General features: G+C 43.6%; 2 protein-coding genes across 7 annotated transcripts in view; one reads left to right on the forward strand and one right to left on the reverse strand.

The window, feature by feature from the left end:
* Positions 1 to 2,436: 2,436 nt before the first annotated feature.
* The window catches only part of LOC311486613 (dedicator of cytokinesis protein 3-like), a gene marked incomplete at both ends in the record, with an annotated part of 193,724 nt that continues 173,750 nt past the window's right edge, over positions 2,437 to 22,410 (forward strand). For all 4 annotated transcript variants that reach the window (XM_084542524.1, XM_084542525.1, XM_084542526.1 and 1 more), the window contains one exon: positions 2,437 to 2,473. In XM_084542524.1, coding sequence (XP_084398650.1) covers positions 2,437 to 2,473 — 37 coding nt within the window. The remainder of the gene's footprint in view (positions 2,474 to 22,410) is intronic.
* On the reverse strand, positions 6,880 to 14,814 carry LOC311486543 (uncharacterized protein). Of its 3 annotated transcripts, none has more exons than XM_084542423.1 (7): positions 13,623 to 14,814; positions 12,352 to 13,266; positions 11,811 to 12,146; positions 11,509 to 11,567; positions 11,099 to 11,232; positions 10,801 to 10,928; positions 6,880 to 10,690 (listed from the first exon to the last, which is right to left on the reverse strand). In XM_084542423.1, the coding sequence occupies exons 2-7, from the start codon at positions 12,520 to 12,522 to the stop codon at positions 10,373 to 10,375; spliced, it is 1,146 nt and encodes a 381-aa protein (XP_084398549.1). In that variant the 5' UTR covers positions 12,523 to 13,266; positions 13,623 to 14,814; the 3' UTR covers positions 6,880 to 10,372. The 3 variants fall into 3 exon arrangements, with proteins under 3 accessions (XP_084398549.1, XP_084398550.1, XP_084398548.1); XM_084542424.1 differs by having other exon boundaries at positions 12,352 to 12,445; positions 12,581 to 14,814; XM_084542422.1 differs by having other exon boundaries at positions 12,352 to 14,814.

Here is a 22,410-nt window from a genome sequence, read left to right on the forward strand (position 1 = left end):
CAGTTGAGGTTTTAATTGCGTTTCTATTTGCATATTTGTGTGTTTTATTGTTTTAATTGCTATTATTAACTCTGTTTTATGTGCATGTTTTTCAAATTGCCGATTTTTAATGTCTTTGTGGAGCTTTAGAAATGATTTATATTTTAATAAAAACAAAAAGGATGAGAAGATAAAGTAAGAGGAATTCAGTGCAAACAAGTCAGAGACAATAAATTAACTTACAAGATAAGCACAGGTGTAATTTGTCGTGTATGTTAAATATTCATTTAAATTACAAAACACGTTTAAATCATTAATTTATAACAGCTGAAAGGTTTTAACTTTATTAGCACAACCCGGAAGTAGAAAGCAGGGAAAGCCCTGTGGATGGATGTTGCCATGTGTGCGACAGGTTGCATGCTCGGCTACAACTTGTGTTTTAGTCTGTGTCTGTTCACGAATAACAAGATTTAGGTACGCCGATTTCTTAATTAGTGACTCTTGATCAGTGTGTAACAGAGAATTTGTTGAAAACTGTCCATGAATTACTTCAAAACTTAAGAAAAGTAGAAAAAAAAACGGGTTTTTTAAAGCAAGTTCTGATGTCGGCTACAAACGAGTTGATCGGCTTTTATTTACGATGGACTTCGACGATAATAACATCTTTGGAAAGTGTAAGTCGCGCTGAATTTAAACATATGTTGTGTTTTTAGTTTAGTGGGAATTATAACTAATCCGTTTGGCACAAGTTTGTCGCCATTACTCGGCCAGGTGTGTTTGTTGTACCGCAACTACTGATCGTGTGGATAACGATAATAACCTTTTAGCCTGGTTTCTATTGATAATTAACGTCTCTCTCTTTATGTAATGTTTGTCGGTGATGTCAGTTTTTTAGAGCTAGAACTAATTTGCCATTTTAGCATCCAGAAATAATTAAAAGTAGACGAAATGTACGTGGCAGCGCCCAATCTGGCAACACGCTGATGGTCGCTAACGGTCGTTAACGTTAGCCATTTAAGCTAGTAAGCTAACATTCGTGAGCTATTCAAATAACATACAACACACAACAAAATATATTTATTTAGTCCGACATGTGACTGAAGTTATATTTAAATATTTCCTCCTATAAAATTAACTAATTCCATCAAATTAAGATTTCGTTTAACAACGTAAAGAAGGCTAACTGATCTTAGCTAAAATTAGCAGACGTCATGCTAAAACGTTGTTAGCCTCTGAAACCGTTAGCTTCGTTTACTTAGTTTAATAATTAATATTAACATGTTGATTCGTTTCCTCAAATAATTAATCAAGTTTTCGATAAGAATTAAATGGAAAATAATTGTGTTCAGTAAATTAAATGTTTATTTATTATTTTTATATATATTATAAATTATTTATATTGAGGCGTTTAAATGAATTAAATTAAACAGAATAGTCGCTGAAAATAAGTAAAAGGAAGTAAAATAATTTATTATTATTATTTCACAAATCATTCTCGCCTTTTTATTTTGACATATTTAGGCCTATTTAATTTAAAAAAAAAAACGTTTAATTAGGTCTCTGTTAAATAAATAAAATAAAATATAAGGAAATATAGTAAAAATATATTAAATAATATATGTTTATAGTAGAACGCGTTCACCAGTGTACCTAATGATTTGGCCAGTGAGTGTATTCTTGTTTGCTGTGATTCTCAGGAGCACACACACGGTGGCGCCACACACACACACACACACACACACACACACTCAGAGTAACGTGTGTGTGCTGGTTCAACAGTGACGATGTTCGTGTGTGTCCAGGGATCAGCTGTTCGTGTTCATGTGCGCGTGTGCACGGTCGGCCAGCGCGCACTGACGTGACCGTGTAACCGTCTCCATCTGCAGCCTGATCCTCTTAACGGACGGAGGCTTCCTGCTGCCGCCACCGACACCGTCACCGCTGCTGCCGCCGCCGCTGCCGCTGCGCACGACTCTCCCGGTTCACACCGACCGACACGGAGCACGGACGGGACCGTTCGGGAGGAGGGATGGTGCCTGATTCGGGGTTTGTCTTCACAGTGATCCCGGTCCTCTAACAAGCGTCTTGTCCCGCGGCTCCGGTTCAGAGGGTTGCACCGGAGGCTCGAGCGCACGGCACCGCACGGCACCGCACCGCACCGCACCGCACCAGAGCCGGACGCTGCACCATGCGTCAGTGCCAACCAGACTGGAGCGTCAAGCCCTGAGGAGGACACTTATTATGACTTGTCCTTATTTTTATTTTTTAAATCATCCTGAACATTTGAAGTAAACTTTTCCTCCTCCACCTCCTCCTCCTCCTCCTCCTCCTCCTCCTCCTCCTCCTCCTCCTCTCCGGTCATAACCTCAGCTGGATCTCCATGAAGCGTTGACACCGGGTGAATATACTTTGTTTTCCCGTGGATTCTGCACCCAGGGGGGACGGGGGGCGGACATCATGTGGACGCCGACGGAGGACGAGAAGATAGGAGTGGGTGAGTGACCCTGACGTGTGCTCCATACCAGGAGTTTGTTTAGTTTGGTCTCCTCTGTCCACACCTCTGGTCTCTGAGCGACGGAGACGATGTCCACGCTGCCGGGGACGTGCAGCAGATGTGTGTTGTCTAGATGTAGCAGAGGCCTTGTTGTTTTTAAAAAAAGCTTGTTGGGACGAGGAGGATGTGTGATCTGTGAGGTGATGGTGCTCCGACGGGACGTTAGCTGAGACCCTGCGGCGGGACGGCAGTGATTTATCAGCTGTTGTCCCGCTGCAGTGGACGTCTCTGAGTCACTAGACAAAGATCTGTGTACGGGGGGGGGGGTTCTCTGACGTCACATCTAGTTGTTCCTCTAATAATCAGATCAGACTGTTGGAGGGTGAGGAGCGGAGGTTGTGGTGGTGGTAACCGTGGTAACCTTTAATAAAAATGAAGCATCAGGTGAGGAGGAAGAGGAACTAGATCTTCTTCACGTTCTCCTGCTAGAAGATAAAGTTGGAGGAAGAAACTTCTCCTTCTTCTTCTGTTCTAATTCCAGTAGATGCTCTGACGTAAACATATGCATCCGATCGCATCATTTTTATCCGGTCTCCATGGCAACGCCTCGTCTCTGATCACAGCCATCGATGAGGACGGAGGCGTGTTGTTCGTGGACGGACCGCCTCTGATTGACAGCTGCCTTTCAGGGTTGGTGGTCAGAGGAGGGGGGGAGGGGCCAGAGCTCCCAGAGGGGGGAGGGGCGGGCGGGGCCAGAGCTCCCAGAGAGGGGGGAGGGGCCAGAGCTCCCAGAGAGGGGGGCGGGGCCAGAGCTCCAGAGGGACTGACAGGAAGCAGGAAGTCAACGTGGGGGAATCATGACCCCGGCGCTCTGTTGATTGGAACGAGGCGTCATCTGAATGTGAACGAGACGCCGCGTGTTTCTTTATTTTACTGACGATAACCACGGCAACGGCACCGCGGTCTGAACGCTGTCAGTGTTCACGTGAAGCAGGATGGTCGTTGTTGTTGTCGACGACACATCTGGAGGGAACTTGTGTGGGTTTAATGCACACGGGTTTCCCACAATGCATCTCCTGACCTGCAGAGTCTGTACTGACTTGTTAAGTCACATGTTTCTGTACTTTGTTTTGATAAACACCCAAAGAAGAGAAACAGGAAGTGATGAAAGGAAACAAATGCAGCCTCCTAGCTTGCTAGCCTCGCAGCTAATAATATATCTTTCTAGCCTTCCAGCTAATAGCAGCTCTTCCTAGCCTCCTAGCCTCCCAGCTAACAGTAGCTCTTCCTAGCCTCCCAGCTAATAGCAGCTCTTCCTAGCTTCCCAGCTAACAGCAGCTCTCCCTAGCTTCCCAGGTAATAGTAGCTCTTCCTAGCCTCCCAGCTAACAGCAGCTCTTCCTAGCCTCCCAGCTAACAGTAGCTCTTCCTAGCCTCCTAGCTAGCAGCTCTTCCTAGCCTCTCAGCTAATAGCAGCTCTTCCTAGCCTCCCAGCTAACAGTAGCTCTTCCTAGCCTCCCAGCTAACAGCAGCTCTTCCTAGCCTCTCAGCTAACAGCAGCTCTTCCTAGCCTCTCAGCTAACAGCAGCTCTTCCTAGCTTCCCAGCTAACAGCAGCTCTTCCTAGCTTCCCAGCTAACAGCAGCTCTTCCTAGCCTCCCAGCTAACAGCAGCTCTTCCTAGCCTCCTAGCTAACAGCAGCTCTTCCTAGCCTCCTAGCTAACAGCAGCTCTTCCTAGCCTCCCAGATAACAGTAGCTCTTCCTAGCCTCTTAGCCTCCCAGCTAACAGCAGCTCTTCCTAGCCTCCCAGCTAATAGTAACTCTTCCTAGCCTCCTAGCCTCCCAGCTAACAGCAGCTCTTTCTAGCCTCCCAGCTAACAGCAGCTCTTTCTAGCCTCCCAGCTAACAGCAGCTCTTCCTAGCCTCCCAGCTAACAGTAGCTCTTCCTAGCCTCTTAGCCTCCCAGCTAACAGCAGCTCTTCCTAGCCTCCCAGCTAATAGTAACTCTTCCTAGCCTCCTAGCCTCCCAGCTAACAGCAGCTCTTTCTAGCCTCCCAGCTAACAGCAGCTCTTCCTAGCCTCCCAGCTAACAGCAGCTCTTCCTAGCCTCCCAGCTAACAGTAACTCTTCCTAGCCTCCCAGCTAATAGTAGCTCTTCCTAGCTTCCCAGCTAACAGCAGCTCTTCCTAGCCTCCCAGCTAATAGTAACTCTTCCTAGCCTCCTAGCCTCCCAGCTAACAGCAGCTCTTCCTAGCCTCCTAGCTAACAGCAGCTCTTCCTAGCCTCCTAGCTAACAGCAGCTCTTCCTAGCCTCCCAGATAACAGTAGCTCTTCCTAGCCTCTTAGCCTCCCAGCTAACAGCAGCTCTTCCTAGCCTCCCAGCTAATAGTAACTCTTCCTAGCCTCCTAGCCTCCCAGCTAACAGCAGCTCTTCCTAGCCTCCCAGCTAACAGCAGCTCTTTCTAGCCTCCCAGCTAACAGCAGCTCTTCCTAGCCTCCCTGCTAACAGCAGCTCTTCCTAGCCTCCCTGCTAACAGCAGCTCTTTCTAGCCTCCCAGCTAACAGTAGCTCTTCCTAGCCTCCCAGCTAACAGCAGCTCTTCCTAGCCTCCCTGCTAACAGCAGCTCTTCCTGTTTCCAGTTTAAATCAATGAATACAGGTGACTGCCACCTGTACATTGTCTTCACAGAGACAGTAAATTGTCCTCAGTGAATAAAAGTCAGGTAATGACCGAACAGGTCGACTCTAAATCCTCCAGAGCTGGAGGCTGGAGTCACGTCTGCCTCCAGCGCTGTGGTGCTGGCGTGTTTGGCGTCCTGTTGTTAATCCAGCGTTTGTGTTTAGTGCTGGATCAGGCTTTGCATACCAAGGCAGAGAGAGTGGTAACTCATAGAGCCCCTCCATGGAGCTGGGCGGACTAGTGGCTGGTTGTAGAGGACAGCCTTTCAGCTGGATGAATGCAGCTTTGTGGCGCCCATAGAGGCTCCTGAATGCAGCTTGGCCTCCCCCAGGGCTGCACAGCTCAGCACTCAGTTCTCACACTCACAGATAGCAGAGGACAGATGGACGGGTCAGCACACGGCCCAGATATACACTGCTTCATGAGACGCACCTGCTGAAGGGACGGACGTCCACCAGACACCACTGTCCTCCTGTCATCTGGTAAACTAGACTCAGAGCTGAGACATTACTGCTGGATATGAAGTAAAGACACAGAGGGAGGGAGGAAAGAGAGGTGGATAGGAGGGAGGGAGGGAGGGAGGAAGGAAGGGATGGATGGATGGATGGGAGGGAGGAAAACAATTCTCTAAATCTGTTAAACAAGTTGGTGAAGAAACAACAGACACAGAGAGAGGGAGGTAAAGGAGGCAGGACAGGAAAGAAAGGAGAAGATACAGGAGAAAGAAGGGAGGGAGGGATTGAGGAAGAAAAGACAGAAAGGAGGGAGGAAGAAAGAAAAAGAAACAGGGATAGAAGTAAGGAAAGGATGGATAGAAGGGAGGAAGGAAAGGAGAAACTAAGGAAGGGATGGAGGGAGGAAGAAAAGGTTTAAGGAAGGGAGGAAGGAAAGAAAGAATGACGGACAGAGGTAAGGAAAGGATGCAGAGAAGGGGAGGAAAGAAGGAAGGAGTAAAGGAAAGAAGAAACTATGGAAGGAAGGTAGGAAAGGAGGAAGGGAGGGAGGAACAAAGATGGGGGAGGAAGGGAGGGAGTTAGGGAGGGAGGAAGGAGAGAAATGAGAATAAGAAGGTAGTAAGGTAGTAAGGAAGCGAGGGAGGGAGGAATAAAGGGAGGAGGGAGAAAGATAGGTAGGAGAGAAACAAGGAGAGTAAGAAGGAAGGAAAGAAAGGAGGGAGGGAGAAAGGAAGATGGGGAGGGAGGGAGGGAGGGAGGAAAATAGGAAGGACAGAAACGAGAGAAAGAAAGTAGTAAGGGAGGGAGGAAGGAAGATAGGAAGGATGAAGGTAGAAAGAAAGAAGGTGGAGACGTAGTAAGGAAGGGAAGGTAGAAATGAAGGTAGTAAGGAACTAAGGAAGGAAAGAAGGAAAGAGACACTAATGGAAGGAAAGAACGAAACAAGTAGGAAAGGAAAGAAGGATGAAGGAGCACAAGAAGAAGAAGTAGTATGTCCTCCTCCATGTCCTCCTCCAGTCTTGAATGTGTAGACTCTTAGAAGACGACCAAGATGTCTCCACGTCTCCATCGTCTCTGTCCACATTGACTCCATCTTGGTTCATCTTGTTTCTCTACCTCCATGTTTCTGTCTCTCCTTTAAACTCCTCCCCTGATGTTGATTAGTAAAGGTTACCATGGTTACCACCACCTCCAGAACCTCTCCTCCTAGAGTCCACCAGTCTGATCTGATCACTGGAGGAAGAACCAGACTGTGTCCAAGTCAAACCTGGTTCATGTACACAGTAAAATCGCCAGTGTCAATATAACACTTAAAGAGTTAATTTTAACACTACCTCAGTGAACATATGGTCCCTATCTACAGAGTGTTAAATGTACACTGAACATAGAGTTAAATTTCCAGAGTCAATTTTACTCTGGTAAGAGTTAATGTTTTACACTACACTACACTGATAAGTGTTTATCAAGTTTTACACTATGTAAGAAGTAACACCCATAGTGTTATTCACATTTAACACTAAAGAGTTAAGTGTTACGAAATAACTTTTCCAGTGTTAAACCTACTTTACACTATGTTGATTATGAAATTACTCCAAAGAGTGTTGATTTTAACCAACTCCTACCAGTGTTACATATAATCTACTCTCTCCCAGTGATACGATACAAAACTTAATCTTTGCAGGGGAAAAAAAACACACACAATTGTATCCATACCTTAATACATATTTATTCCAAGTAAACATGAAATATTGGCATTATTTTAACATGTAAAATCTCAAATCTTATCAGTCTCCATTATAAAAACATATTTTCAGTTGAACGCTGGAGAAAATCTCTTTAAAGTGCATTCATAACGCTACACACTGAATCATTTTAGCAGTGTTCAAACATGAGTAGACTTTGCCATCACCTGGAAACAATCAACCAAGTCAAACCAAAATTTTACAAATAGGTCACTGAATGAGATATAGTGTATGTGTACAGATGTTTTTCACAACAAATACAGACAAATGGAGGTCTGCAAAACTCTTTACAAAAACCTTCATTGTGACTGGCAAAGATCTTGGCTGTAATCCATCAGTATGGTGACAGAAATGTATCTAAGGTTGAATAACAATAATAACTTTTGCTTTAATAAAACAATCCACCCTCAGGAAACAATGACGAGTCAATGATTTTCAGTGAGAGGGAATACAAAGTCAAAACCAAAAACTCTGGTTAAGGTTGCATCATATGGCAATATGGTACTACAAACAGGGAAACATCTGTTGAACCATATGCCATTTGAACATCCATTGGTTTAAAATAGAGCAACTCTTGAACACTGAACACCTTAGGTGCCTGGGATGGCTTGTACAAAACCTTGAATGCATGGAAATGTTCGTCAAAACAAATAGTTTCCACACCAGAGCCAATAAGTACAACTTGCTCATCTTTCACTACAATAGTGCTGATCTTACAAAATACTGGTAACTCCTCATTAATCTCAAGACACACTACTAAACCAGGGCGATATTCAGAACCATAGTGCTTTACCCATTTCACCAAAAGAACATTGGCACATGTGTCTACATTTAGTTTGGCAGCAATTTCAGGACCTTCTTGCAAATCTGTAATCTGTAACATCTTCCCTGGACCAATAGTTACTCTGCTCAGGCTGAAAGATTCCCAATGCAAGGCCATGTATTTCTGGTGTTTTCTGGCCAACGTCTTTGTGATATTTTTGAAACTTTTGAGTTGAGTTTTGAAAAAGTTATGCTTTGCCTCGTAACGCATACACCACATGTGCAGGAGTGGTCCTATATTTCTTATACATCGAGGATAATGCGTCATGAAATGATGCTTAGGCAAGAGATTTCTAGTAGGAAACAGGCGTTTAAAAAGCTGATGATGGTCAATAATGATGTGCTTCAGAAAGATGGTCATACCAGTTGTTAGGATGGGAGAAAACACAATATTTACTATCTGCAGCAACAACATTAACAGATGCCAATACTCATTGTCTCTCTGCACTAGATCACCAAATATCAACGGCATGTTTCGCAGTAAACACCAGGACTGAATGGCGTTCAGGCCCAAATCATTGCTTCCATCAAGTAACTTGACTGCAGGGGGGCGATTTCTCCTCTCAGTGTACCCATAGTTGAATGACTCTATTCTACTGGCCAGTTCTTTAGCAGTTAAGAAGTTTTCCTGTAAATACTCCAATACGAGTTTCACTTCTAACTGTGCAACACCCTCTAAAATGTCATGCATGATGTCTACGGAAAAATTATCAGCTGTGTTGAAATACTGCAGAGTGTTTAACAAACATGAACGCTTCACACCATATACATGAGGTAGGTGTGGATTTGTTTGTGCAGTATGACAATGTTCGGCAAGCATGTCTTTAGTCCGTAATATCACGTTTTGGTCATCTTCACAGAACACAGTTTGAAATTCACTCTTCTCAATGATACAAAAACGACAGCAATTTCGGGCACTGAACGATTGCACAAACCCAAACAGTCCATGTATACCAAGATTATCGCCGGTAACCTGCACAATACTTCCATGAACTGCATCTTTGAACAAGGGAACTTTGATCCCATCAGTTTCAAGCATTTTCAAGTCATTTATGATTGGCTCAAGGATGGTGTCAAAACCATAGGTTTTAATGTCCTGGGCATGAAAAAGTGCACACAAATGTATGTTGATTAAACATGAATTTAACTTTGGTGGAAAATTTCTCAGTGTAAAATATATACCCCCCAATTTATGTATACCCTTTTTGGAGCCTAATGGATTAGCAGTCTCGAACTCATCAAAAAATAACTGAATTTGCAATGCATTCTTTTTTTGAGAAAAAAGAGGATGTCTCTTTACATACAACCCATCATTTATGTCAAAATACACACCATCCTTGGGAGTGTGGCTTGACATAAACATATCACTGAGGTTTGGATTTCTGAGAATAGATTGTAATGTTTCTAGAATTGGAACATAGGCAAATTTGTCAGTTACAACTACTTGATCATAAGTTCCGGTGCTTCTGTTTCTTCTATTTTCAAATCTGACACCAAGTACTTTTTCAACAGGCTCAACAGTTTTCCATTTTTGTTCAAAATATGCATTACGTTTTGATTCAGTGTTCAATGCAGTAAGAGGGTTTTCAAGTGTTTTAAAAGTTTGTTCAATTTTAGCTTTCACATCTGTATCCTGAGAAGATAAACATTTCAAAGCTGCATCTTTAGTTTGACTCTGTACCTCCATTATGACTTCTTCCATGGATGATACAAAATTGTTTAAAGTGGACTGGCCTACACCAGCAACTTGAAGCTGCGCAATAGCAGATGCACACATATCACGAGTACTGATGTTGGGTGCTGGCAGGACATTTGAGCTACTGGCCGCTCCTTCAAAATGTTGTGACCGAGTATCATCTGCAGCATCATAACTGTCTACAATGTTATCAGTTTCAGCTTCACTCTCAATGTTCTCAGCATGTTTAGAGTTTAAATGTTTCCTGAAACCTGAAAAGGTACCAAGAACATGACAACATCCTCTCTGTGCACATTTAAGGCGAAGTGATTTACCTGGACATAAACCATGAGTCAACCGCAGATGCCTGACAAGATCATTGGTTCCCACAAAATGAGAGTGGCAAACAAAACAAATCAGGCCCATGATATCGATTGGGACTGAGTGAGATGGTAAAATCACTCAAAATACAGATACAAGAGCTTTTAGTGAAAAGTGACAAATATGTTGCCCACCCATCTATTACCTAGTGCAGCAGCCTGGCCCTAACCTCAGCAACACGTGGGCTCTCCTGGACTTGACCAACATCTATGTTGTAAATGGTTGTCTGTATGAAGGTGTACATGTTGTGGAGCATCTGGTTATACATGGTACCAAATACAAAGTGTGTTTTAAAGAGTTCGTCAAAAGCTCCTAGGGAACTGGTTGACTTGCACGGTATGACCTGCTTGTCCAGAATAATGAAGAACTCATGGATGGTGCTCCTCTTCATCCCAACAGCAAGAAGATACGGTTGAGTGATGCATTTGATTGCATCAACATGTTCTTGAAGACTGGTTCCACTCTGAGGATAAAGAAGAAGTCAAAATTAAAAGTTGAAAATCACAGATTAAAAACAGTCCCATTCTCTTATTGCCATCTGTAAAGATAATCTTCATAAGCAATAACACAAACCTTCTTGAACACGACAAGATGTTTCTCAGCTTGAGCTGCAGACACCTTGCCTGGTCTTCTCCGGCCTTGGGCTGAAGGAGGTATCAGGTGGAGGAGGAGGATAATGGATGCAAGATCGCTGTCCCAGCCTGTATTTAGAAATAACAGCAAAATGTACTGTGTTATAGTTTAAAAACACCATTATTTTTGAATTACAGCTGTAACAAAAAAGATGAGGGAATAAAACAGGAAAAGAAATCAACCCCCTAACCCCCCCCCCCCCCCAAAAAAAATAAAAATAAAATAAAACACACACTACCAAGGGCAAGAGTGTCATCAATTTCCTCTTCATCCGGTGTAGCTTCAGCACAATGGATAAGCTCTTCAAGGTCACTTGTAGAAGGGAGAGCCTTACACTGATCAATCACCTTTTGCTTGAATGTTGTTGGCCACCTAGATAGAGAAAAAAAGTTATTTATGATCAAGAAATTCAAACACCCATAGATAGTGAGAAACAGAGAAGATCACTGTTAATTTACTAGAATAATAAAAACTGAGTGCCACAAATATCAAGGAACCATATTTCCATTGGCATATTAACATGGCAATGCCAAATCCCAGAATTTCCCCACTGTAAGGTAAGTGTAGATGTGACACAGAATGAAAACAATGGCCATTTGGAAGACCTCCTCATAAACCCTCAGCTGAAACCACTCTGTTGTGACTAACCTTTCCATAAATCTTGCAGCTACACCTTCTCCAAACTGCAGGATGAAGTCTTGCTCAATCTGCAACAGAAAAATGAAATACCAAAAGCTTTTTTAATTGGGACTGACTGGAAAAATATTACGTTCTATATTTAGTAGTTGAGCAGATACAGAATGTACATGTATACACCTAAATGTATGGATGTGCAAACAGTTTGAAAGTATATTTATTCAATTCAAGAGATTGAGAGAGAAATGTTGCTGTTAACAGTAATTCACACTGAAAGGACAATTGGATATTTTAATGCAAAAAAATTAAATTACCAGGCCTTTGACATCTTTGAAGCGGGGAAATTCAGTCAGGACATCTGAGGATTTCTCTTCATCGAGGACCATACTGCGACGATGTTGAAACGTCATTTTCATCTTCTGCTTGATAGTAGCCTCGTCAGTACAGTATCTCATTAAGGCCATGGCCTCCTTGCATTGCTCTTCATTTAAGGTCATCTCAGGACTAAAGGAAGCCGCTCTTCTGGCTAATGGCCCTCCACTCAGCTGACGTGATGATCCTCTGCTCTCTGATGAAGCACTTCTTCTTTGTACAGTTTTAAGCCGCCATGCCAGATAGCCACTGCCACTTTCACCATCATAGAAATGTTCCTTCGAAAATACAAAAAGTTTATTAGTTCCAACAGCAGCAAGATAGTTGAAATTAAGAAGTTATATTTATTAATGTAAAACTGGATAATTGGTGTGGAAATATAAATGCAACATTTTCATTTTTAAAATTAGTTCTCTAAACTATTTTATTAGCACATGCACACAATAATTTGCGCTCAGTCTGCAAACCCTTTAAAATGCTTACATATCCATTTTTAGAGTAGGGATCCATCAAGTACGGGAAGAGCTCAACTATGCCTCGAGCGTACATCTCTCTCACATTCCGTGGCGGGGCCGTCCTGACAAGAGTAAAATCAATACTGTTAAATGACATACTTCCAATGATTTCAAACAAAGGCAATAACAAGAACAACATAATAAATGTTTTCAGCACAAACACAGAAAAAAAGTTCTCACAGAGACAACCAAATTACCCATGTGCTTCTGTCATATCAGCCACAAGTATGTTGACCATTTGTCGGCGTGAGGAGTCGGTCAGACTTTTAGTGCGGTGGTACTCTTTGATGATACGGTCACCCCCAGGTCTCCTTGTTAGCGCCAATTCAACCACCTGTGAAGTGGACAAGCTTTTCACAACTGACAATACATACACTTAAAAATCTAACAAAACATGGTAACTCCCAGAGTAAAGAATTGCAAAAAAGATTTCCTACACCAACTTACACGTTTGGCCTCTTCATCTGCCCTCTGTCGCTTTCTGGATGGACTTTCACTCTCCTCCAGTACGATTGTGTCATCTGAGGTGCAGGACATGATTTCGAGGATGACTGTGTCATCACTGCTACAAGCAGACAGTGCACTGGAATTTGCATCATGGGAACTGCTGGACAAAGTTTCCTTGAAATCTGTAGTTCAGGAGAAAGAGACAGGACAGAATAATACCAATTTGTTTTATTTTGTAACAATAAAAAAGTTTAGTTCATCATTACATTCCATGGATTATAGTGAGCAACTATACCGTCATCAAACTTGATGGTTAGTATGCCAGTGCTGGGCTGCTGCGCTATGTCAGTGAAGACCTCTGCGTCCACCTCAGTTCCTGTTTCATCAAAAACCTTGACACCTTCATTGACTGGCGGAACTGAGAACTTCAAGAAAGCTATGACCAAAAGAACAAAACAAGATTTCAATCAATACAAAATGCTGAAGGCCATTCTCCAAAAACACATTGATGCATTAGTAGCATGGTCTGAGGTGCAAACATGCACTGATGCAAGCATCTTTCAATGGTGTACAACTTAACAACTTAACACCAACCACAAAACTCAGATCTTAATTGCTGACCCCTTAACATGCCCATAGGGTAGCTTGCCAAAAGGTTAAGACAACGATTATTTTCAATTAAAAAAAACAACAACAACAACAAAAAAAAACAATGAACACACCAACATGCTTAGTTCCTTTTAGTTTTACCAACGGTGTGCAACTGACAGTGTCATACTGGGTACATCTTACCAGAATTTAAGAATTCCTCAAAGCTTGGCTCTTTTATCTTGACATATTTCTGTGTATTGTAGATTCTGGTTTTGATCAACATGATGGTATCTGCAAAGACAGCAAACTGAAATCTACATTATGATACACAACACCAGTACAAGCTGACAACCTGAAAATTGCCTATTTCAGCTTTAAAAATCACAAACACATTTCAATTTTATATCAAGTACATCAACTTATTACTTACCACCAGTGCACCACAGTACATTCTGAAAGAAAAAAGAAATGAAAATATATTAAGTAGGCTAAACCTGATATTATCAGAGCAAATTAAAACCCCTGAAAGATGGATAACATAGCCTACTGTTTTAAAATAGTTTTCCCCCAGAAAACGTGTCACTCATCTACTGTTTGGACCAGAGGTGCCGCGGCTCGGTTCACGTTAACGAGGATCGAATCGGTGCATTCCTCTCAGTCTGCCGGTGAAACAGCGGGTCCAATGAGCATACAGGGACATGTCCGTGACATGTCCCTGTATGCTCAACCAAATTGTGACGTGACGCTAAAGCGATTTGCTCGGCTCAAATATAAATAATAAATACGACTGCGTCGACGAATTTTTGTCGTCATTTTACTGAAACAAATGTGCAAGTATGACACTTAACACACCACAACAGCCCGTCCTCGCTGACATTAAGGTTACCTCGTGTCGTTTTTGTTCAGTTTGGTGTTGCGTGGTCAGCCATGTGGCTGGTACATTTAAGCTAACCACCGACCCGATATTACGTTAGCCATTTGAAATGCGGTATTTGAAGACACGTAGTACCAACATTGACTAATGTGGTAAATGACTACGTCCCTTTATTCTTATACAAAAAAACATAACAACGGCAATAGTTTATCTAGAAAAACTTACCACAGTATCGATGCGACGAAGATGGCGATGCCAGAGTCCACCTGGAGTCCACGTTCTCAGTTTGACCGGGGAAGTTGATGGGCGGAGCTTTTCAGAGTATTTTTTTTTTAACACTGGGTGTTGATTTAACTCTGAGAGAGTCAATGACACTGACAGAGTAAAACCACTGTCAACTCCGATTATTTTCACCAACACTGGACGTTTTTTTGTTCAATTTTACTCTGTCCATTGTTGGAATAACTCCGTAAGAATTAAAATACTTTGACACTGCATTTTTTACACTGGCAAATTTCCTGTGTAGCAGCAGCTGATCTAGATCTGGACCCAGTGAACCAAACATTACATCATCTCCTCAGCCTCTTTCTTTTTCCCTTCATTAGTCTTTCATTAGTGTTTCTACCTCCTAAAGCTTCACACACCAGAGTCTCTCAGGAATTATGACTCTTCCTGCTGGCATCTGATCAAGGCTGGAGCAGATCTCAAGGTAGATGAGCTGAAACGTCTCCTATGGAAGCTAGCTAGCTAGCTAGCTGCTTCTCCTCAGGGTGAAACCACGTCCATCAGAACGTCTCAGCAGATGTTCTCTTCCACCAATCCGTCCGTTCTCTGGTCTCGTCGGGCTTAAAGCCGCTGGCAGCGCCGGTCAAGAGCAAGGATCCATTAAGGTTTATCTTAATGAATGGGATTATTTCTGCCCGAAGCCGTTTTTATAAATAAAATCCTAATCTGCGTCGCGGTCGGCCGTTTCCCACGTCCGTCCGTGGACAGCTGGTGTGTCCGGTCGTAGCTTTCTGCCTTCAGCTGCAGCGTGAGGTGAACCTCTGCCCCGTCACAGTTTAGCAACTTCTAAATCCTGTGGATGTTTACTGACCCACATCTGTAGCTTAAATCATATCATACAGCTTCTGTAGAATTAAAAGTATTCCTGGAGAGGAAAACACGTCGTTGGTGAGAAGCTGAAGTCTAACCAGGTCAGTCTTCTGACAGTTTCAGGATACGATGTTAATGCAGTATAGAAGATCCAGGTCACTGTGTAACTGCTGACAGTTCAGTTCCTATTGATTCATTTATCAATTGTTCCTCTGGTTCCCCACTAAATAACGACCATTAAACATTTTCAAATAACACGTTCTATTGATCACAAAGTTCATATTTATTCAGTGTAGTTGAGGAAATACGTTTCTAGTTGGGGTGCACCGAAAAATTGTTTCAGTGATAAAAGTCTGAAATTTTTCGTCCGAAAAACCGAAAATGTACTTTTGGGTCATTTTCGGCTGAAAATTGCTTCGGTTGTAGTTGCTTGCACCGTCACAACATCCTGTTTCAGCGATAAATTTTCGGCTGGAAAAGGCCCGAAAGTGCATTTTCGTTTTTTTGGCCAAAAATTATTCGGACTTTTATCGCCAAAACAAGACATGCAAGCTACAACCGCAGCAATTTTCGGCCGAAAAAGGCCCGAAAGCGCATTTTCGTATTTTTTTTCGGCCGAAAAATTTGGGACTTTTATTGCTCAAACAACACGTGCAAGGCAACAACGGCAGCAATTTTTGTCTGAAAATGGCCCGAAAGTGCATTTTCGGTTTTCGGCCAAAAAATGTCGGTGCATCCCTAGTTTCTATAAGTCGTTACATCCATAGTGTTGAATTAACTGGAATGTGGAAGTCAGCTGTTACTGACCTTCTAATTGGCACTTTCTGGCCATTTTTGGTTGAAAATTGCTGCGATTGTTGCCTTGCATCATCACAACATCTTGTTTCGGCCGTGTTGTTTCTGCGATAATTTTTTGACCGAAAATGGCCCGAAATTACATTTTCATTTTTCTGGAATTTTTTTTTTTGACTTTTATCGCCGAAACAACACGTGCAAGCAACAACCGCAGCAATTTTTGGCCGACAATGGCCCGAAAGTGCATTTTCGGTTTTCGGCCAAATATTTTCGGTGCATCCCTAGTTTCTATAAGTCGTTACTTAGCATCCATAGTGTTGATTTAACTGGAGTGTGGAAGTCAGCTGTTTAATTACTGACCTGCTAAAGGTTGCTAACACCCACATAGAGTGTAATCTACCTGGTTTAGGTTTAGATGTCTATATGTGCAGAAACAAAGCTAAATATTATAGACCAGTACAATTTAATACCCATTCCTCATGGAAGTGGTTAGATCTTTGGTGTCTTTCTTGGTCCAGCGCTCTTACTCATTTCTTCTAGTCCTTCTTTAGTCCGTATAAATTGGAAGGCTAGCTTCTTAGCTCGCTAGTTTTGCAGCAGCTTGCACGTTTGACAGCCGTCCCTGTAATATACGTCAACCAAGTCAAATACCAGTGAGAACAGATCATAGTCTAAAACGCTTTATACCTAATGCTGCTCTCTTTTTCTGGTTAAATAGTAGGAATGCACTGAAAATTTTTTGTTTTTCGGACGAAAGTTTTCGGACTTCTATCGCCGAAACAACAAGTGCAACAACCGTGGCAATTTTCGGCCGAAAATTGCCCGGAAGTACATTTTCGGTTTTCGGCCGAAAAATTTCGGCGCATCTCTACTAAATAGCATCTGTTACTCTCTGAATAGTCCAGATACTGATGAGGGAACCGGCAGATGGTCTCGGTTGAGATGCTCGTGCGTAAAGCGTCCGTTTTGTTTTGTCACTGGAAAGAACTGGAAGTGATTTTTCAGATGAAGTCTAATTTTCAGAAGCTCTGTTAGCACAAACCTCCATGACTTTGGGATAAACATGAATGGGTGTAAATGGCTTTTTTTTTTCTCGTAAAGCTGAGGTACTCATTAACGCTTCGTTGCAGCCTCACTGCAGGCACGACTATCTGGAGGCTTGGAAGCCCCGTGACGCCAAGCTGTTCACCGGTGTTGAACCGTCTTGTCAGTAGCTTTTCAGCAGATTCAACAAATACTCTCGTCTAAATACAGACGCTTAAACTCAGGAAGCTGTTGGATGTTCTCTGTTGAGATGCTTGTGCATACAGCGGTTGTGCTGCTCTTCTAAACATTTAGTTTGGCGACCAGAAAGATGAACAATGAGGATAATCCCAATAAACATGTTGAAGAGGCCCTTAAGCGTCTCATTAACGGGTCTTTACGAGGGCACGCTGGATTATTGTATTTGTGAAAATGATCATTTAAAACACAAAGCCTGTGAGGTCTGCTGGCCTGGCGCGTTCACGAGCGTTGAGCACGGCCGACTGATTCATGTTTTATTCTCCGTGTGTAGGCCAGTTGATGGGCGCTGCAGGAGGAGCTGCATTTAGAACACATGTATGCAAACAGAACAGACTCTAGTATGAATTATTCACTGGGGGCAATTTACTTAAAGGCCAGAAATTATGCAGAATAAAACTATTGCATCGTTAAACAACAGACTGAGATTTCTCTCCTTTAAGGGACGAAATATCCAAAAGCTGGATTAAATGGACTGCTGGGGGGGGGGGGGAGCTTTGTAAACGCCAGCGGGGTCTGTCCTCAGGTCTAAACAGAGCCTGGTTCGGTGGAAGGTCCAGGCTGATGTAAAAGAGCCATCATCATTCATCGTTCCCTAGAGTTGTGTTTGTGATCGCGTCATGTAGAGGAGATTATGTTTGCTCCTCAATCCTGTCAGAACTGAAAATAACCCCAAAGCAGACCTGCTCTCTAGAAGGTAGCCACGCTACGAACAGCAGGACAGGAAACACCTACCAGGTTAACTTGAGCTGAACGAGCTAGCTTCCTAGCCTCCCAGCTAATAGCAGCTCTTCCTAGCCTCCCAGCTAATAGTAGCTCTTCCTGGCCTCCAAGCTAATAGTAGCTCTTCCTGTCTTCTTAGCCTCCAAGCTAATAGTAGTTCTGCCTAGCTTCCTAGCCTAGCTAATAGTAGCTCTTCCTAGCCTCCTGGCTAATAGTAGCTGCTCCTAGCTTCCTAGCCTAGCTAATAATAGCTCTTCCTGTCTTCCTAGCCTCCCAGCTAACACTAGCTCGTCCTAGCTTCCTAGCTTCCTAGCCTCCCGGCTAATAGTAGCTGCTCCTAGCTTCCTAGCCTCCCAGCTAACACTAGCTCATCTTAGCTTCCTAGCCTCTCAGCTAACAGTATCTCTTCCTGTCTTCCTAGCCTCCCAGCTAATAGTAGCTGCTCCTAGCTTCCTAGCCTCCTGGCTAATAGTAGCTGCTCCTAGCTTCCTAGCCTAGCTAATAATAGCTCTTCCTGTCTTCCTAGCCTCCCAGCTAACACTAGCTCGTCCTAGCTTCCTAGCCTCCCGGCTAATAGTAGCTGCTCCTAGCTTCCTAGCCTCCCAGCTAACACTAGCTCATCTTAGCTTCCTAGCCTCTCAGCTAACAGTATCTGTTCCTGTCTTCCTAGCCTCCCAGCTAATAGTAGCTGCTCCTAGCTTCCTAGCCTCCTGGCTAATAGTAGCTGCTCCTAGCTTCCTAGCCTCCTGGCTAATAGTAGCTGCTCCTAGCTTCCTAGCCTCCCAGCTAATAGTAGCTGCTCCTAGCTTCCTAGCCTCCCAGCTAATAGTAGCTGCTCCTAGCTTCCTAGCCTCCCAGCTAATAGTAGCTGCTCCTAGCTTCCTAGCCTCCCAGCTAATAGCGTCCTAGCCTCCCGTGGACACAAGCAGATGTGTTCATGTAGCTTCGTAGCGTGTTCTAAGCTCTGGTGGACTCTGTGAGAGTCTTTTATTCAAACCTTCGTCTCAGATTCTCATCAGACTTTAATCTCATCTCCTCCTCCTGATTCTCTCAGCTCTACTTCAGTATCACAAACACACTTTTATTGGCTTTTTTTTTTTCTTTCTCTCCAATCTGAAATAAGTGGAGATGTGAAATGACTCAGAATATTACTGGATAATGATTTGTTTTCATGGTGCACAAAGAGGATGGCTTATCCTTTGAACCAGGGGAGTGTGTTTTTAAAATAAAAAGTTTAAAAGGGAGTAAAGGATGATAAAGTTTCAGTGAAAACAGTTTCTACCAGCGTGTTTAGTTCTGGATGAGGGCTGCGTCTCTGTCTGGCTGTCGGCCAGCGCTCGGTCGTCTCGAGGGTTTGAAACTAAAGCGGCGTTCTAGAGGAGAGTTCCGACGTTGTTATGGTTACGCACGGTTTCTGCAGACCCTGAAAAGACTGGTTCCACCGTCGCCATAACAACGGTCCATCCTCTCAGCCTCACCAACGGGAGGGACGCAAACTCAGCTGATCAGTAGCAACTTAATAGTAGCACCACCTAGCTTCCTAGCCTCACAGCTAATAGTAGCACCACCTAGCTTCCTAGCCTCACAGCTAATAGTAGCACCACCTAGCTTCCTAGCCTCACAGCTAATAGTAGCACCACCTAGCTTCCTAGCCTCACAGCTAATAGTAGCTCGTCCTAGCCTCCCAGCTAATAGTAGCTCTTCATAGCCTCTCAGCTAATAGTAGCTCGTCCTAGCCTCACAGCTAATAGTAGCTCGTCCTAGCCTCACAGCTAATAGTAGCTCGTCCTAGCCTCCCAGCTAATAGTAGCTCGTCCTAGCCTCACAGCTAATAGTAGCTCGTCCTAGCCTCACAGCTAATAGTAGCTCTTCCTAGCCTCACAGCTAATAGTAGCTCTTCCTAGCCTCACAGCTAATATTAGCTCTTCCTAGCCTCACAGCTAATAGCGGCTCTTCCTAGCCTCACAGCTAATAGTAGCTCTTCCTAGCCTCACAGCTAATAGCGGCTCTTCCTAGCCTCACAGCTAATAGTGGCTCTTCCTAGCCTCACAGCTAATAGTAGCTCTTCCTAGCCTCACAGCTAATAGTAGCTCTTCCTAGCCTCACAGCTAATAGTGGCTCTTCCTAGCCTCACAGCTAATAGTAGCTCTTCCTAGCCTCACAGCTAATAGTAGCTCTTCCTAGCCTCACAGCTAATAGCAGCTCTTCCTAGCCTCCAGACGCAGCCTTTAAAATAATAATTCATGGTCTTGGAGATGGACTTAAAGCTTTCATGTGGCTCTAACTTCTTTCTGGCTTTTACATGATTTTTCTGACTCCTTCTGTCGTCTGACTTCAGTTCAATAAAACAAACGGAGGTCAGAGTGTTTAAATCTGCTTTAAGACACCGTCGTAGCGTCTCTCATCCGTCCTTCTGTCCCCTCCTCCACACTTTCCCTCTTGATCAGAACAGAAAGGAGTCGTCAGCTGTTCCCGGCAGTGTTTCCTGAAACGCCATGCCAGCCAGCCCGTCTCTGTGTTTATTGATCAGTGGGTTAAAAACAATAGTTCAATAGAGCTGTCGACCTGCAGCTGCTCTTTACACAGCGTCGACACATTCCTTCAGCTTCATTGATTACAGAGTGGTTCGTCAGAGTTCAGGAGAAATGACCTGAATCTGAGTCAGTACATCTCCACGCGCCTTCAGCCATAACATTATGACCACGGGTGATCAGGTTCTCTTGTCTTTAATGAGACTAGAGCCCAAAGTGAGAAGAAACAGTGACTTATTCATGTGTCAGGGTTTTATCTGAGCTCTGGTTTTATTGATGTGTTGCTGAGGGAATTTGTTTTTGTGCCCCCCCCTCACCCCCAGCTTCTCCCACTCTGGACACAAATGGTGGGTGACACCGGAGGCTGGAGGGGCAGACGATACGCCCCAGTTATCTGTCAGGCTTCCCTCCTCTCTCATCCCGTTCTTCTCCCCGAACGTTTCTCTTGAGTTCTTACTTCATTTTCTTCTCTCCCATAGTCTGATGAATATTTCACATAGAAACACTATTTATAGATGTGACCCCCCACCCCCCCATACACCACCTCCACCACCCTCCATCCATCAAGCTCGGGTTTCTCAGTCGGTTGTTATCAGATCGGGGTTGAGTTTCGTGTCACTTTCATTTATCATCGGTTCCTTGAACAAAGACGTTTCTCTTTCGGTCGTTCACGTGAGATGGAAGCTCCTCGACAGTTTGTTTTATCACGGATCGACTTTGATTCAGGTTTTATGTCAGAGGAGAAAAAATAATAAAACATCCTTTGGTGGAGAACGTTTGAGAGCGGCTCTGCTTGTTCTAATTCTACCTTTAGGTTTCTTATCTCTGGAAAGAACTCCCGTAGACTTCTTCTTCTTCTTCTTCTTCTTCTTCTTCTTCTTCTTCTTTTGTGATTGTGTCGGTTTAGATCAGGGGGGTCAGACTCATTGTAGTTCGGGGGCCACATACAGTTTGATCTGAAGGGGGCCGGACCAGCAACACAACAGCGTATTAGCCTATAAATAACGGCAACTACAAATGTTTCTCTTTGTTTTAGCGCAAAGAAGAACAAGTTGCCTAAGTCATTTTTGGCCACGGCTAAAATATCAATAAAAAATTCCAATGTGCTTGATAAAAATTGAAAACGTTACAACGTTAGCCATTTATGCTATGAGGCTAACAATATGAAAGTGTTGTGTTGTGTCCATAACTCTTACTAATATGAATAGAAGCTACTTTTACTGGAAAAAATTGCAGTTAAATTCATCAAATTCATCCCGCGGCCAGATCGGACCCTCTGGCGGGCCGCTTTTGGCCCACGGGCCGTATGTTTGACACCTGTGGTTTAGATGTACTGGTCGTATTACTGCCCCCTGCAGGATGAAACTGTTCAGCGTCTCTGTTTAATGAATATACTCACTCTTGACATTTGGGTTTAAGACGCGTTGACGTGTCCCAGTAGACGTATTTATTTAGTCGACGCGTTTACAACCTTGACTATAAATGTGACGTATTTAAAGGTCCAGTTTGTTCCAGTTGAGGCTCTTATCTGGGGTCAAGTGTTTTTTGGAAGGGTCATAAGTGTTTGACTAGTGCAGTGGTCCCCAAAGTGGGGGGGCGCGCCCCCTAGGGGGAGCGCAGGGCGGGGAATACGGGAGTCAGTTTCACTGTTGGTAACGTGATAGGGACGGGATAGAGCAAATAATCAAGG

Source organism: Chelon labrosus (genome assembly GCF_963514085.1).
Source record: "Chelon labrosus genome assembly, chromosome: 4".
Classification (NCBI taxonomy): domain Eukaryota; kingdom Metazoa; phylum Chordata; class Actinopteri; order Mugiliformes; family Mugilidae; genus Chelon; species Chelon labrosus.